At 44.0% G+C, this 14,261-nt stretch overlaps 1 protein-coding gene across 15 annotated transcripts in view; it reads left to right on the forward strand.

The window, feature by feature from the left end:
• fkbp10a (FKBP prolyl isomerase 10a) overlaps positions 1–14,261 on the forward strand; it is a 131,863-nt gene that overhangs the window by 85,475 nt on the left and 32,127 nt on the right. For all 15 annotated transcript variants that reach the window (XR_012395001.1, XR_012395002.1, XR_012395003.1 and 12 more), the window contains one exon: positions 9,032–9,195. Coding sequence is in view for 9 of the 15 variants with exons in the window: in XM_073931624.1 (XP_073787725.1) it covers positions 9,032–9,195 (164 nt within the window). In the remaining 6 variants the exon portion in view is untranslated. The remainder of the gene's footprint in view (positions 1–9,031; positions 9,196–14,261) is intronic.

A 14,261-nucleotide genomic window follows, 5' to 3' on the forward strand; every position in this document is an offset into this window, starting at 1 on the left:
TTCCCCTTTATTTAAGGATGTTGCATATTATATCTTAAGTAAAGGAAAGTGTTAATTATTTCAGCACATAAGAGCAACAAAATAAGTTCTACTAGGGCAAAATATTGAAGTGGGTTTGCTAATTTCAGGTAAACAGCTTATATAGTAAGAGGTAGTGGTCTGTAATATCATCAGGTATTTCAGGGTATCCAGGTATTTTGGTTATGCGTTAAGCTGTGTGTCCCTGATGATCTTGGTGATCCTAAATAGTGTGTGGATCTGAGGTAGATTTGCCATTCTTTTATCTAAACTCTTTATTTCCTCGATCGCTTTCTTTTCCATGTTTTTGTTGTACGTTTGTTTGTTATATGTCAGACTAGTCAATAAATCCCATTATAATCAAGTGGATTGTATTGTTTGTCTAACAGAAAAAGTCACTTAAATGATCGAGCCGAAGTGCTACAAAGCTTTACTAAAACAAGTTTACCAAAACTTTTAAACTATTAATCTACTTTACTTTTAGTAATTATAATTCCCTGTCTAAATGAATAGATCCTTACAAAATCCGCTCAGACGAGTGGGCAAGGTGTTGTTACATTTATTTAGTCACATTAACAATTAAGTTAATTCAGAATATTAATGATTAATAATAACTTGTAATTGTTGATAATTAATATTCATAATCTGAGATTCTGCCAGACAATAAATACCCTTGTCTAATACCTCTACAGACTTTACAAACACACAAACCACCATTACTTTTTTAAAATACTCTCAACATAAAGAGTTTTGATATAATTAATAAACAAAAATTTAAAAATTAAAAAACAAAATATCCTAGAACTGTCCAAAGATAATTATGCTCTATCCAACCAAAAGCTAAATTTAGAACCTTGGAGAGACCTCAAACCTGTCATGCACAAGTAAAACATTATACGAAATCGATCTACCAGGCACACAGTAGGTCTGGTCAAGATAGATGACAGAACTCATCACCCCTCCCAACCGATTTGCCAACACTTTGGAGAGCAGTTCTGCAGAGCAGAGACACAGGTCTCCAGCACTTGATGTCCATCGGGTTATCTTTTTTAGGCAGAAGGGTTAAAACTGCTCTACAGTAGCTCAAAGGCAGTCAGACTTTCATTCAAAACCTCCAGTAGTTCTTCTTTTAGTTCAGCCCAAAAGGTCTTATACCAGTCAATTGGCAGACCATTGATCACTGGACCCTTTCCAGACTCTATTGCTTGGAGGGCTTTATGCAGCTCTTCATGTGAGATTTCTTTGTTAGCCTTCTTCAACACCTGAGGCAAACAAACGAAAAAGTCAATCTTTAAACCTCATAACCTGCTCCGAGTTTATTTTTGTACAAATTTTGACAAAAAAAAAAAAAACTGCTTTCCTATGAATTTCAGCTGGTTTTGTCAATCACCTTCTTGAGTCACAGTACAAAGCATAAATGGTTCTGCTCTGGAAATTCTTCTTTTCCAAGTTAAAAAAAAAATCTGGATGGAGCATCCATTTAGTTTATATTCTAAAAAAAAACATGATCTGACCAGAGCTCCCTGTGTTTTAAAATCCAGCAAATCAGCCAACTGCGTCTTCTTGTTGACTAACAAATCATAATAACTTTAAACACCAGTTGATTCAGCTTAAAACTCCTGAAGTTTTAAAATATTGGACTCCAAAGCATTCATAACCAAACTGATCTCTTTGGTGACGTTTTGAGTTAACTGTATACAAAATTGCTTAATTTGTGCTTTTCCAAATTCTCTTCCAAAAATTTCTAAAGAACTAAAATAAATCTTTGTTGTTTTAAATTCACCCCAAAACACCTTAAAAGCATCTCTAAAAACCTTTTTTATTCTCCATTCTTACTCTGGATTCCACTAAGGCTAAGAAAAGCTGAAGAATACTTACATCTTAACCTCCAACAGCAGTCTACATGACTTTTAAATGGCCAATTTAGCTAGTCCAAATATGAAGTTCGCTACAGTACACTTCTGTTACTATATCATGTGTCACTTGCACCCAAAGAAAAAGAATGTTTTGGTGAAAACAAAACCTAAGTTGATTAGTACAACTTTTAACCAAGTAAATAATGGATCCAATCTAAAAACATAATAAAGAGATTCTGGGAAAGAACAGAAAATGCTCACTAATTTAACATCTGGGTATGAGAATTGATGGGCAATGCACGATGTAATAGCCTCCACTGCAAATTAGACTATTAAGGCAGAGGACCTTTGTAAAAAAGCAAGGAGAAAGTTCAGCAGAAACTGTTAAAGATTTTCTCCATTTTGTATCAGCTTTGTCTTTGATATGCTCAAAATACGCTATTTTAACTCCAGACCTCCAGATAAAAAATAACTGACAAACAGAAGTGTGAGGGGGAAAAGCTACTTTCACCCCACCAATGAGCTGCTTTACCATCCTGACAGATCTGAAACCAGTTTAGTTGCAAATGTCAACCTCTGACCTTATAGCCAAAGTGTTAATCAAGTCTTTAATTTTGATATTTCTTTTCCATAAAAGTTTTAACAATTGTATTAGATGTACCAATATTATCTCATAAAAGTTAGTTATTAAAAAAGTTAGTTATTTGGTTTTCTTCAAGACCAAAATGATTGTTTTCATGTTTAATCAGTTTAAACCCTTTTCGAAGGTTTAGCACAGTCCAGTGGCCGAGAGGCCAATGTTACGGAAAGGTGAATCTGTAATCCTATGTCATTGATGTGGACGGCACATTGTACAGGCGCAGCAATGTGGATTTGCGGAGGGCCGAGCAATTTGGTCCGTTTAATCATCAAGAGGCAGAATCAAAGGAGATCAGCCAGTGCGCAACCGGCTGCAGTGAAATGGTAATTATCAGCGGGAAAGAACACATCGGATATTATAGACTGTGAGCCAGAGCAAGTTCAGGACCAAAGATTGACAGTGGCCAACAAACCGTAACCAATGGAAACACTCATCATCATTCGCAGCGGTCGTCAATCATGGCCACCACAGAGACTTAACTTATGCAATCTAGTGACTGAGGCTAGCATCAGTTGGACAGTTCAAGTAATAGATAAAAAAAATTATTTAATACATTTTTAAAAAGTTATACATTGTTTGGTAACATGCTGTTTATATCCAGTTTGGGGTTTTAGTGGTTCTTAGTAGAGTTAAGCGATTCTTTAAAGAAAGATATAGATGGTTTAATACCACGGTTTAATACCATACATGGCCTGTATCTTATGTTGACACTGTTGTGCTGGTTCACGCGCAGGTACAGAGACAGCCATCAATAAAGACAGAATAAATCAGTTCTTGCCTGTTTATTGCATAGAACACAAACAACAGCCATATAGGTTTTGAACATTATGGAGGTGAATAAACGAAGACTATTTTAAATCGGGAACTTTCTGTTCAGAGTTGCATTGATAAGCTCTTTGATGATATTCCTTGAAACAACTAACCAACATTAAAAAGAAATCATTTTTGCAGCTTGTGCATCACCATGCTAAAGAATGACATTGAACACCATCTCCTGTGGCAACGCCCCCTAAAAAATGTAAAATTCACTAATAACAGGTGAACAAGTTGTATAATAAAAAAAGCATAAATTAAAAATATATATATATAGTGTATGACATGCAACATCATAAGTTAAAATATTAGTTTATTATTTTTTAGTACCTTCTAGTCGGCATTAAAGAGGTATAAATTTTGGGGACCTTGTAAAAATGTATTATTGCATTGTGCAGCTATATAGGTAGGATTTGGTGGGCTTATTATTACAGATGCTTATATAAGCTTATATAAAAATATAAGCTTTGGTAATAAAACCTTCTCTTGGTTTAAAAATGATTTATTTTATGATTTATTTAATGATTTTTTTCAGTCAAAAAATCTTATTTTCTTTATTTGTATTAATGATGCAGGTAAGGGAATATTATCTGTAAATTTTCATTGTTATGCTGACGATACAATTATTTAATCAATGGCATCCTTATTACCTCAAGCTATAACAATTCTTCAGGCATCTTATTAAATTTCTTAAAAATTTTTTTAGAACTGAATTAAGTTTTACATACAAACAATAGTAAATATATCATTTTTAAACAGTCGTTCTACGAATACTGCTTCACCCATTCTCAAAATTGAATGATCACAGATTGAAAGAGCAACAGCTCTCAAATACTTATTAGATTAGATTTTAGATTAGATTCAACTTTATTGTCATTATGCATGTACAAGTACAGTCCAACGAAATGCAGCTTAGGTCTAACCAGCAGTGCAATAGCAGCAAGTGCAGGATACAGGTATAAGTTATAAAGTGCAGTTATAGAAAAACTGTGGTGATATTTACAGATGGATGTACTATTAACATTATATACAGGTTGTATTAGTTATGAATAGAGATTTACAATAGATGAATATATGTGCAGGTTGCTATTAATAATCAGAAGTGTGCAGATAAATAAACATAGTTACAGATGTATATGTGCATTGGGTGTGTACATAATTACAGATGTTTATGTGCAGTGGGTATGTACAGTTCAAATAAGTAAATCAGTGTAATGTTTGAGGAGAGTAGGGGGTTGTATTGGGGGGGGGGGGGGGGGGGCAAAAGAGTCAGTGAGGGGCAGAGTTTAAGAAGGAGACAGCTCTGGGGAAAAAGCTGTTCCTCAGTCTGCTGGTTTTTTGTCCGGGGGAGCCTGAAGCACTTGCCGGAAGGCTGGAGTGAAAAGTGTCCTTCAGAATACTGCGTGCTCCGCGCAGACAGTGTTTTCTCTGGGTGTCCTCTATGCCTGGCAGTGTGATCCCTGTGATGCGTTGGGCAGTTTTCACCACCCGTTGCAGTGCCTTACGCTCAGCAACAGAGCAGCTTCCATACCAGACTGTGACGCAGTTGGTCAGGATGCTCTCTATTGTGCAGCGATAGAAGTTCACCAAGACGGCTGATGACTTAATATGCCTTAAGAAGAATAGGCGCTGCTAAGCCTTCTTGACCAGGCTGGAGGTGTTGGTGGTCCAGGAAAGGTCCTTTGAGATGTGGTTCCCCGGGAACTTGAAGGATGAGACAGGCTCAACGACCATCCCATTGATGTGGATGGGATTGTGTGAGCCTGTTCGTCCCTTCCTGAAGTCCACAATGAGCTCCTTGGTCAGATGGTTTGTGTTAAGGAGCAGATTATTGTCGGTGCAACAAGTGGCCAGATGCTGTATCTCCTCCTTGTAGGCAGTCTCATCATTATTGCTGATTAGACCAATCAGTGTGGTGTCAACTGCAAGTTTGATGATGGTATTGGATCTGTTCACAGGCCTACAGTCGATAGTAAAAAGGGACTGGAGGAAGGGGCTCAGCACACAGCCCTGTAGTACACCAGTGTTGAGTGTGACAGTGGCGGAGCAGATGTGGCCTGATCTAACATTCTGAGGTCTGTTAGTCAGAAAGTCTATAATCCACTTGCAGAGAGGCATGTCGATATCCAGGTATCTAAGTTTGACTTGGATGGTATGACACCGTTGAATGCTGAGCTAAAGTCAACAAACAGCATTCGTGCATAAGTGTTTTTATTGTCCAGGTGTGTGAGTACAGAGTTCAGTGCTATGGAGACTGCATCTTCTGCCACGGTAGGCAAACTGATGTGGATCCAGTGTGGATGGCAGAGAGTCTTTTTGATGTGCCAGCACCAACCGCTCGAAGCAGTTCATGATGATGGGTGTGAGTGCTACAGGGCGGTAGTCATTCAAGCATGTTGAGCTGGAGTGTTTGGGCACTGGCACAATAGAGGTGGTTTTAAAGCATATTGGCACAGCTGCTAGGTTAAGCGACAGGTTGAAAATGTCTGTGAATACCCCAGCCTGTTGTTTTGCACATGCTTTGAGGATGTGCCCAGGAATACCGTCTGGTCCAGCAGCCTTGCGCACATTGATCCGGCACAGTGCGGTGTAGACTTCTGAAGAAGTGAGTGTGATAGGTGAGTGGTCGGTTGAGGAAGTGATTCTGGTGTAGGGTTCTTTATTGTCTATTTCAAAGTGGGCATAAAAGTCATTTAGCTCGTTTAGGATGGAGACATCTGTGGCTGTGGGTGTGGACTGGCTGGGTTTGTAGTTGGTGATAGGCTGGATACCCTGCAACATTCGCTGAGGATCAGAGTTGGAAAAGTGCTCCTCTAGCTTTAGCTTGTACCTGTGCTTGGCCTTTTTGATGCCCCTCTTTAGATTAGCCCTGGAAGTGCTGTAGGCCAGTGCATCCCCTGATCTGAAGGCAGTGTTGCGTGCCTTCAGCAGGAGGCGCACCTCCTTGTTCATTCATGGCTTCTGATTTGAGTATGTAGTGATCGGTTTCTGGGTTGTAACACTGTCTATGGTGGTGTTGATATATTCCAGAACAGAGTAAGGCCCCGTTTACACTAGTGCGTTTTAGTTTGAAAACGCATAAGTTTTGCTACGGTTCTGAGCAGTGAGGCCGAAATCATGTCGCGTTTCTACTGTCGGGCTAGTATCTAGCAGCGTGTCATGCAAACCCCGCCCCCAGAACGTCCCCCTAATCAAATGTCTGATTATCAAATGTAAATCTGATTGGGGCTGCAAAATTTGATTGGGGCTTTTCCTCAATATTAAGTAGCCCACACACAGTTCAGTCTCGCATCCTCTTCTTGTAAGTTAAGACCTCGCAAGTTTGATCAAGGCTGCAGTCTCCCCCTTCTCAGTTTGATATGGAAAACATATCGAGGACACGGGTAAATCTTCAAAGGGAACAGTGTACTTTATAACTTCATTCACATCACCTTGGCTACGTTGTTTCACTTTCTCAACAATAAAATGTAAACATGATTTAAGGAACTGCCTATTTTCTTTTTAATATTAGCAACTTAACAGACAGCAGAAATGTTGAGGCGCCGTGCTGCATTTATGAGCGTCATCTTCACTGTGTGGATATTTATAACAAAACGGAGCCTATAACAACTGCCTCCTTTCAATTTCAGTAAAAATACGAAACGCACCCTCTTTTGCTGAATATCAGTTTTAATAATCGATAATTATAAAAGTATAACATACAATAAGTTTATACATTGTAGGAAATAAAGGCAAGCGATCAGTCAATGTACCTGGATTAATCATTAACTTATCTTTGCGCTTAACCAAAACATGTTACCCGTGAACAAGTAACTTAATAGATTCCAATGACCAAAGTCAGGGAATTGGCCTATGTCGTTAGATAAAGAAAACAACATGAATGAAATATCACGTTTAGCAAATATAGTGAGATTAGATCCAGCAGGAGATGCTTGATGAGCAGTCCGACAAGCAGAGCTCTCATCTGGGTAGAAATGCTGGAGCGCTTGCCCGACTGTGTGTGTGTGGTCACGTGATGTGCGTTTTCAGCGTTTTGGTGTGGACGGAGAGCTGTTCAGAAACGCTGGGTAAAACGCGAGTGTGGACGCGGATCGTTTTCATTCTACAACGCCTAAGTGTAACTGTCAATGTCTGTGTGAGAGCCACGTGTGGACTGGTAAACAAACATACTCCAGTCTGTGTGTTGAAACCTGTCCTGGAGTGTGGAGTCTACCCCCGCCAACCACACTTTGATGGTCCTCACAGATGGCTTCACACGGTTGTTGAGGTGTTAGTTCTTGGGGGTAAGGAACAAAGAAAGGTGATCTGATTGACCCAAGTGGGGGTGGGGGGGGGGGGGGGGGGGGGGGGGGGGGGGGGGTTGGGGGTTTGTTTCCCCTTGTGTGGCAGAAAATATTTTGATGGAATTTGGGGAGCACTGTCTTTAAGTTTGAGTGATTAAAATCCCCCGCAACAATAAAAGCAGCCTCTGGGTGAGCAGTCTGTTGTTTGCTGATGGCTACATGAATTTCGTTTATAGCAAGCTTGGCATCAGTATCAGGAGGAATATAAGCAGCATTCACAATGGTGGATGTGAACTCCCTTGGTAGATAAAACGGTCTTCTTTTAACCATTAGAAATTCCAGGTTAGCAGAGCAATGTCTTCCAACGACGAAGACATTGTTAATATAAATGCATTATCCTCCACCTCTGGTTTTACCGGAGTCATCCGCTGTTCTGTCTGGTCGGAATGTGTGGTGCTCAGTTAGCGATGCAGCATTATCTGGTATCCCACTGTTTAGCCATGTTTCTGTGAAAATCATGACAGTTTTTGCTGTGGTTGATGCGCAGTCAAATCTCATCCATTTTATTCACCAGTGACCGTACATTGACGAGAAAGATGCTGGGTAAAGAGAACCGGTGTGGTGTTAGCTTTAGCTTAGCTCTTAGCTGGCCTCGCTTCCCCCGCCTTTATATGAATATGTTGTGATGAAAAGTTAGCATTTGATGTTAATATCGATTGCTTGGTGAAAAAACCTTAAATCAAGATTGCCAATGTTTAAAAAAATAATAATTTAAAGTAAGAAAGTCAATAATTCACTCTAAGTTTTACTTATGGTATGATTCCAAAATATATGTTTATTCTTTTGTGATTCTGTAGAATTAACTATTTCACCAGATTTTCATCTGAAATTGAGATATAAGTGCTGTGAATTCATTCTGAACATGAAAAATTAGCTTTTTCTTATTATGCTCTTTGGCTGTGGAAAAGTTTGAAAAAGTGAATGCTTTCTTTCACCAATTCTAAGCATTTATTGTAGTGTGTGTTGAATGAACCTTGTAATTGTTTTAGTTAGGAGGTTAAAGTGCAATACATGTGTTTTAATTATATAATGTTTATTTTTTATTTTATATGTCAAGTTATATAAAAGATAGGCTAAATATGAAACGTTTCTGTACGGTCATCCTGGCCAGGACTCCTTGGAAGAAAGGATTCCTGTTAATTGCAATGGGACCTAATAATAAGTACATTAACATATCTTGTACATAAATATCAGATATCCATCTGATCCCAAACCCATTTGAAAGTAGTGCATATAACAAAATAAAATTATACATGCAATGCAACTTTGTAACTGTAAGCTCCACTTCTTGTCTCAGAAAAATGACCTGTGCTGTTGTCATCACACTGTCAGTTATTCTTAATTACCTCTTTTTTTTCCAGCAATGGGCATACCCACCAGTGCAGTGTTGCTGTTTGAGGTAGAACTGTTACAACTGCAAAAAGGTGTTCCTGAGGGCTTTTTGTTCATCTGGCTACATGACAGTCCTGAGCCGTTGTTTCCTGCCATGGATATGAACCAAGACCACAAAGTTTTACTAGAAGAGGTATGTTCTCTGCTTTCTTATTATTATTAATGTTAATGAAACGATTTCTACATGGGCATATAGAAGAATTAATTAGGAACCAAGCACCAGTGGTGCATAGACCCTATTGAAATTGTTCCTGTCAGGGTTCTGCCACTTTGGTCTTGTAAATTCTTGTTTTGGTGGCAGAGCTCTGACACTACTCCACGTCTGGTCCTGTTTCTGTCTCTGTGTGCGCGCGCGCGCCGTCGTGGGTGTACGCAGAGTGTGCGCGCTGCCACTTGATGTGGCCGCGCACGCTCTGCGTCCCTCAGACGCGCGCGCTCTTGTACTAGTGTTTGTGTTTGTTCTGTCAGCAGCGCGCTGCTTTATTCTCGGCGCCTCCGTCTAGTTGGTTTCAGTTTTGGTTGGCGCTGAGATGAAGCATGCGCGTTGCTTATGTGTGAGCGCACGGTAAGGTATTTATCTATCGTGTGCTTGTGTCTTGCGTCTCTTGTCAAAGCACGTGGCTTGGTGTTTACATTGTGGTCACGTGCTTTTGTCGTGTGCTTCAGTGTTGCGTTATGTGAGCGCATGGCTTGTATTGTCTCTCAGTGTCATGCGCTCTCCCGTCTGTTGTCTAGTCCCACCCTCCTTGTTTACTCATTATTAGTTTGTCATGTTCACCTGTGTGTCAATTTACTTTTTGCTTTATAATCCCCCTCATGTTTTCAGTCATTTGCCTGTTCGTCGTCGTCGTTATTCCCATGTCGTGTGCTATCCAGTCCTGTTTGTCCTGCCAGCCCATCCAAGTTTGTTTGAGTGTTTGTTTTATAGTTATGTTTTTCCCCCTCGGGGTGTTTTTTGTTCTAATTTTGTTTTATTTTTATTATCAATAAATCATCCTGTTTGCACTTGAGTCCTTGCTCCCTCATCCTTCCTGAACCCTGACAGTACGAACAGGCCCAAACAGAGGACTCAGCAACAGGATGAGCATAATTATCCTTCCACCCACCACAGCAGAGGAGAGACAGAGGCGCCTTCAGGGGCTGGTGTCGGCCCGCCAGCAAGGTCTGGAGGTAAAAAGCTTTGCCCAGTTTTTTTGGACTTATGCTAGGGGGCTTGAGTTTGATGACGCCACTCTGAAGGAAGCTTTTAATCTCTGTCTCGATGAACCCCTGCCACAGTGGGAGATGGATCAGCTTGGGGTGTTGGACTTCTGGGGCTTTTCACTTTATCTCCACCACCGTAAGGATTGGCAGATCCTCACACCTCCAGCTGATTGTGGCAAGTACTCCACCCTTCCTTCCTCTACGAGTGCAGCTCATGACCTCCCTCTGACTCGGTCGAGTAAACGGAGGCTGCAGAGAAAGAGGGCTGCCCAAACTGCTGCATCAGCCCCTGAGCGCCCTCCAGTGTCGGCTCCAGCCCCTGAGCGCCCTCCAGTGTCGGCTCCAGCCCCTGAGCGCCCTCCAGTGTCGGCTCCAGCCCCTGAGCGCCCTCCAGTGTCGGCTCCAGCCCCTGAGCGCCCTCCAGTGTCGGCTCCAGCCCCTGAGCGCCCTCCAGTGTCGGCTCCAGCCCCTGAGCGCCCTCCAGTGTCGGCTCCAGCCCCTGAGCGCCCTCCAGTGTCGGCTCCAGCCCCTGAGCGCCCTCCAGTGTCGGCTCCAGCCCCTGAGCGCCCTCCAGTGTCGGCTCCAGCCCCTGAGCGCCCTCCAGTGTCGGCTCCAGCCCCTGAGCGCCCTCCAGTGTCGGCTCCAGCCCCTGAGCGCCCTCCAGTGTCGGCTCCAGCCCCTGAGCGCCCTCCAGTGTCGGCTCCAGCCCCTGAGCGCCCTCCAGTGTCGGCTCCAGCCCCTGAGCGCCCTCCAGTGTCGGCTCCAGCCCCTGAGCGCCCTCCAGTGTCGGCTCCAGCCCCAGAGCGCAGCTCAGTGCCGGTCCCAGTCCGGCTCCTTGCCCTGCCGGCGCCACCCAGACGTCTTGCCCTGCCGGCGCCACCCAGACGTCTTGCCCTGCCGGCGCCACCCAGACGTCTTGCCCTGCCGGCGCCACCCAGACGTCTTGCCCTGCCGGCGCCACCCAGATGTCAAGCCCTGCCGGCCCCAGCCCGGCACCTTGCCCTGCCGGCACCTACCAGACGTCTTTCCCTGCCGGCACCTACCAGACGTCTTTCCCTGCCGGCACCTACCAGACGTCTAGCCCTGCCGGCCCCAGCCCGGCTCCTTGCCCTGCCGGAACCTACCAGACGTCTTGCCCTGCCGGCCCCAGCCCGGCTCCTTGCCCTGCCGGCGCACCCCAGACGTCTTGCCCAGCCGGCCCCAGCCCGGCTCCCAGCCCCGCCGGCTCCCCTCTGGTCTTCAGCCCCGCCGGCTCCCCTCTGGTCTTCAGCCCCGCCGGCTCCCCTCGGGTCTTCAGCCCCGCCGGCTCCCCTCGGGTCTTCAGCCCCGCCGGCTCCCCTCGGGTCTTCAGCCCCGCCGGCTCCCCTCGGGTCTTCAGCCCCGCCGGCTCCCCTCGGGTCTTCAGCCCCGCCGGCTCCCCTCGGGTCTTCAGCCCCGCCGGCTCCCCTCTGGTCTTCAGCCCCGCCGGCTATAGTTAAGTCGCCTCTAGACCAGCCGGTTCCCCACAGGCCTTCATCCCAGCCGGCCCCCCACAGACCTCTGGTCTTGTTTACCCTCATAGACCCTCCCTGGGTCGTCCCTCCTGCTCCTCCCTGGTGTTCCTTTCCTCCACCCTGGACGGACCCACCGGCTCCACCCTGGTTCCCTGCTGGGGCTCCTGACCCGCTGGACCCACCCTGGACAGTTCCTCCGGTCCCACCCTGGACTGATCCTCCCTTGTCTTGCCCTCCCATCCCTCCCTTGTTTGTCGTTTTGGGTCTGGCTTGGCTTCCCTCCCTCCCCCCCTTCATGTTGTCTTGCCTGTTCACCTCCCTGTCTTGTGTCTGTTGATGTTGCCAGTTTTGTTGTCTTGTAGTTCTTGTCTGTCTTGTACCTTGTTGGATGTTCCCTTTAGGGACGCCAGGTGGCGTCCCTTTTGGGGGGGGCTAGTGTCAGGGTTCTGCCACTTTGGTCTTGTAAATTCTTGTTTTGGTGGCAGAGCTCTGACACTACTCCACGTCTGGTCCTGTTTCTGTCTCTGTGTGCGCGCGCGCGCCGTCGTGGGTGTACGCAGAGTGTGCGCGCTGCCACTTGATGTGGCCGCGCACGCTCTGCGTCCCTCAGACGCGCGCGCTCTTGTACTAGTGTTTGTGTTTGTTCTGTCAGCAGCGCGCTGCTTTATTCTCGGCGCCTCCGTCTAGTTGGTTTCAGTTTTGGTTGGCGCTGAGATGAAGCATGCGCGTTGCTTATGTGTGAGCGCACGGTAAGGTATTTATCTATCGTGTGCTTGTGTCTTGCGTCTCTTGTCAAAGCACGTGGCTTGGTGTTTACATTGTGGTCACGTGCTTTTGTCGTGTGCTTCAGTGTTGCGTTATGTGAGCGCATGGCTTGTATTGTCTCTCAGTGTCATGCGCTCTCCCGTCTGTTGTCTAGTCCCACCCTCCTTGTTTACTCATTATTAGTTTGTCATGTTCACCTGTGTGTCAATTTACTTTTTGCTTTATAATCCCCCTCATGTTTTCAGTCATTTGCCTGTTCGTCGTCGTCGTTATTCCCATGTCGTGTGCTATCCAGTCCTGTTTGTCCTGCCAGCCCATCCAAGTTTGTTTGAGTGTTTGTTTTATAGTTATGTTTTTCCCCCTCGGGGTGTTTTTTGTTCTAATTTTGTTTTATTTTTATTATCAATAAATCATCCTGTTTGCACTTGAGTCCTTGCTCCCTCATCCTTCCTGAACCCTGACAGTTCCGTTTATTATTGTTATTAGGAACTAAGCACCAACAGTAAAATGGCTCAAAAGAGCCACCTATACACTTTGACAATGTTAAATTGTGAAGATCTAGAGTTTTTGTCAGAGTGTGTGTCTATGGCAGGCTCACAAACTTTAATGTTTATCCACAAAAGTGGAAGTTGTTATAACTTAGGCATGCATTGTCCGATCTTTCTCAAAATATATGAGTCCTAACCTGAACACGTTTACATGCCAATATCCAGTTAGAGTCATAGCACCACCTGCTGGCAACAGGTAATAACGTGTTTTACACTGTAACAAATTCCTTCTCAAAATGTAATCAGATCAGTTCTTGTCATCCATGGTAAAACTGTCACATTGCACAACATGGAGCAAATTAATTTGTAATGACCAGACTGCAGATGTATTATTTTTTGACAATGATCTGGCTCCATGCAGATAATCTTTAACAACAGCTCTCCCTTGACCCACCTTTTGTACACACAAGTGAACAACCGGTGTTTCATCAATTGGCCAGGTGCGGTCCATTACTTTTCAAATGTTCTGTATTATCTGGCCTTTGCACCACTGAGCCTAGCCCTCTTGACCTTCATGCATATATGAACATGACACTGCTGAATTTATTGAAAGGGTGTGTGAGAGAGGCTAAGTTTTGGCACGCAAGAGAGGCCACACATCTCCATACAGTCTACCACCATTGGCTGATCTTGTTTCTTCGTGGTGTTTTAGTTGTGACATGAAAAATACTTTACTTGTCACTGCCACCATAGGACAAATTGTGCATTGCTGCCAAAAATGTTGGTGAGATCCGTGTTCAAATTAAGGGGGGAAAGAGGGTGGCCAAGCTTGTTGAGCCAGGGGCACTGGTCCCACCTTAGAACTGCTACTGCTCCTCGGTAGAGCAATTGTCTCCCATGCAGATATTGTTTTGTCGGGGTCAAAATTGACGATATTATGATGTTGCACATTATCTCTCTATTTTCCATGTGCATAGCTTTCTTAATGACTGTTGTAAAGAATATAATCTATTTAAGTAAGAGAAACAGGAAAATAGTATGTCAAAAATTAAATAGATAAGCACAATGTTAGCAGTAAGGACAATTGAGATGAAAGATATTAGTTACAAAACCAGGAAAATATAACACAGATGTGCCTATATGTGACCCCCCCCTACACTCTTACTGTTCAATATTGAAATCAAAATCAGAAAAAGTTGGAACAGTATGGAAAACGCTTTTTTGTCGTAGTTTGCACCACACATTTATTG

The sequence above is a fragment of the Danio rerio genome, chromosome 19, assembly GCF_049306965.1.
Source record: "Danio rerio strain Tuebingen ecotype United States chromosome 19, GRCz12tu, whole genome shotgun sequence".
In the NCBI taxonomy this organism is placed as follows: domain Eukaryota; kingdom Metazoa; phylum Chordata; class Actinopteri; order Cypriniformes; family Danionidae; genus Danio; species Danio rerio.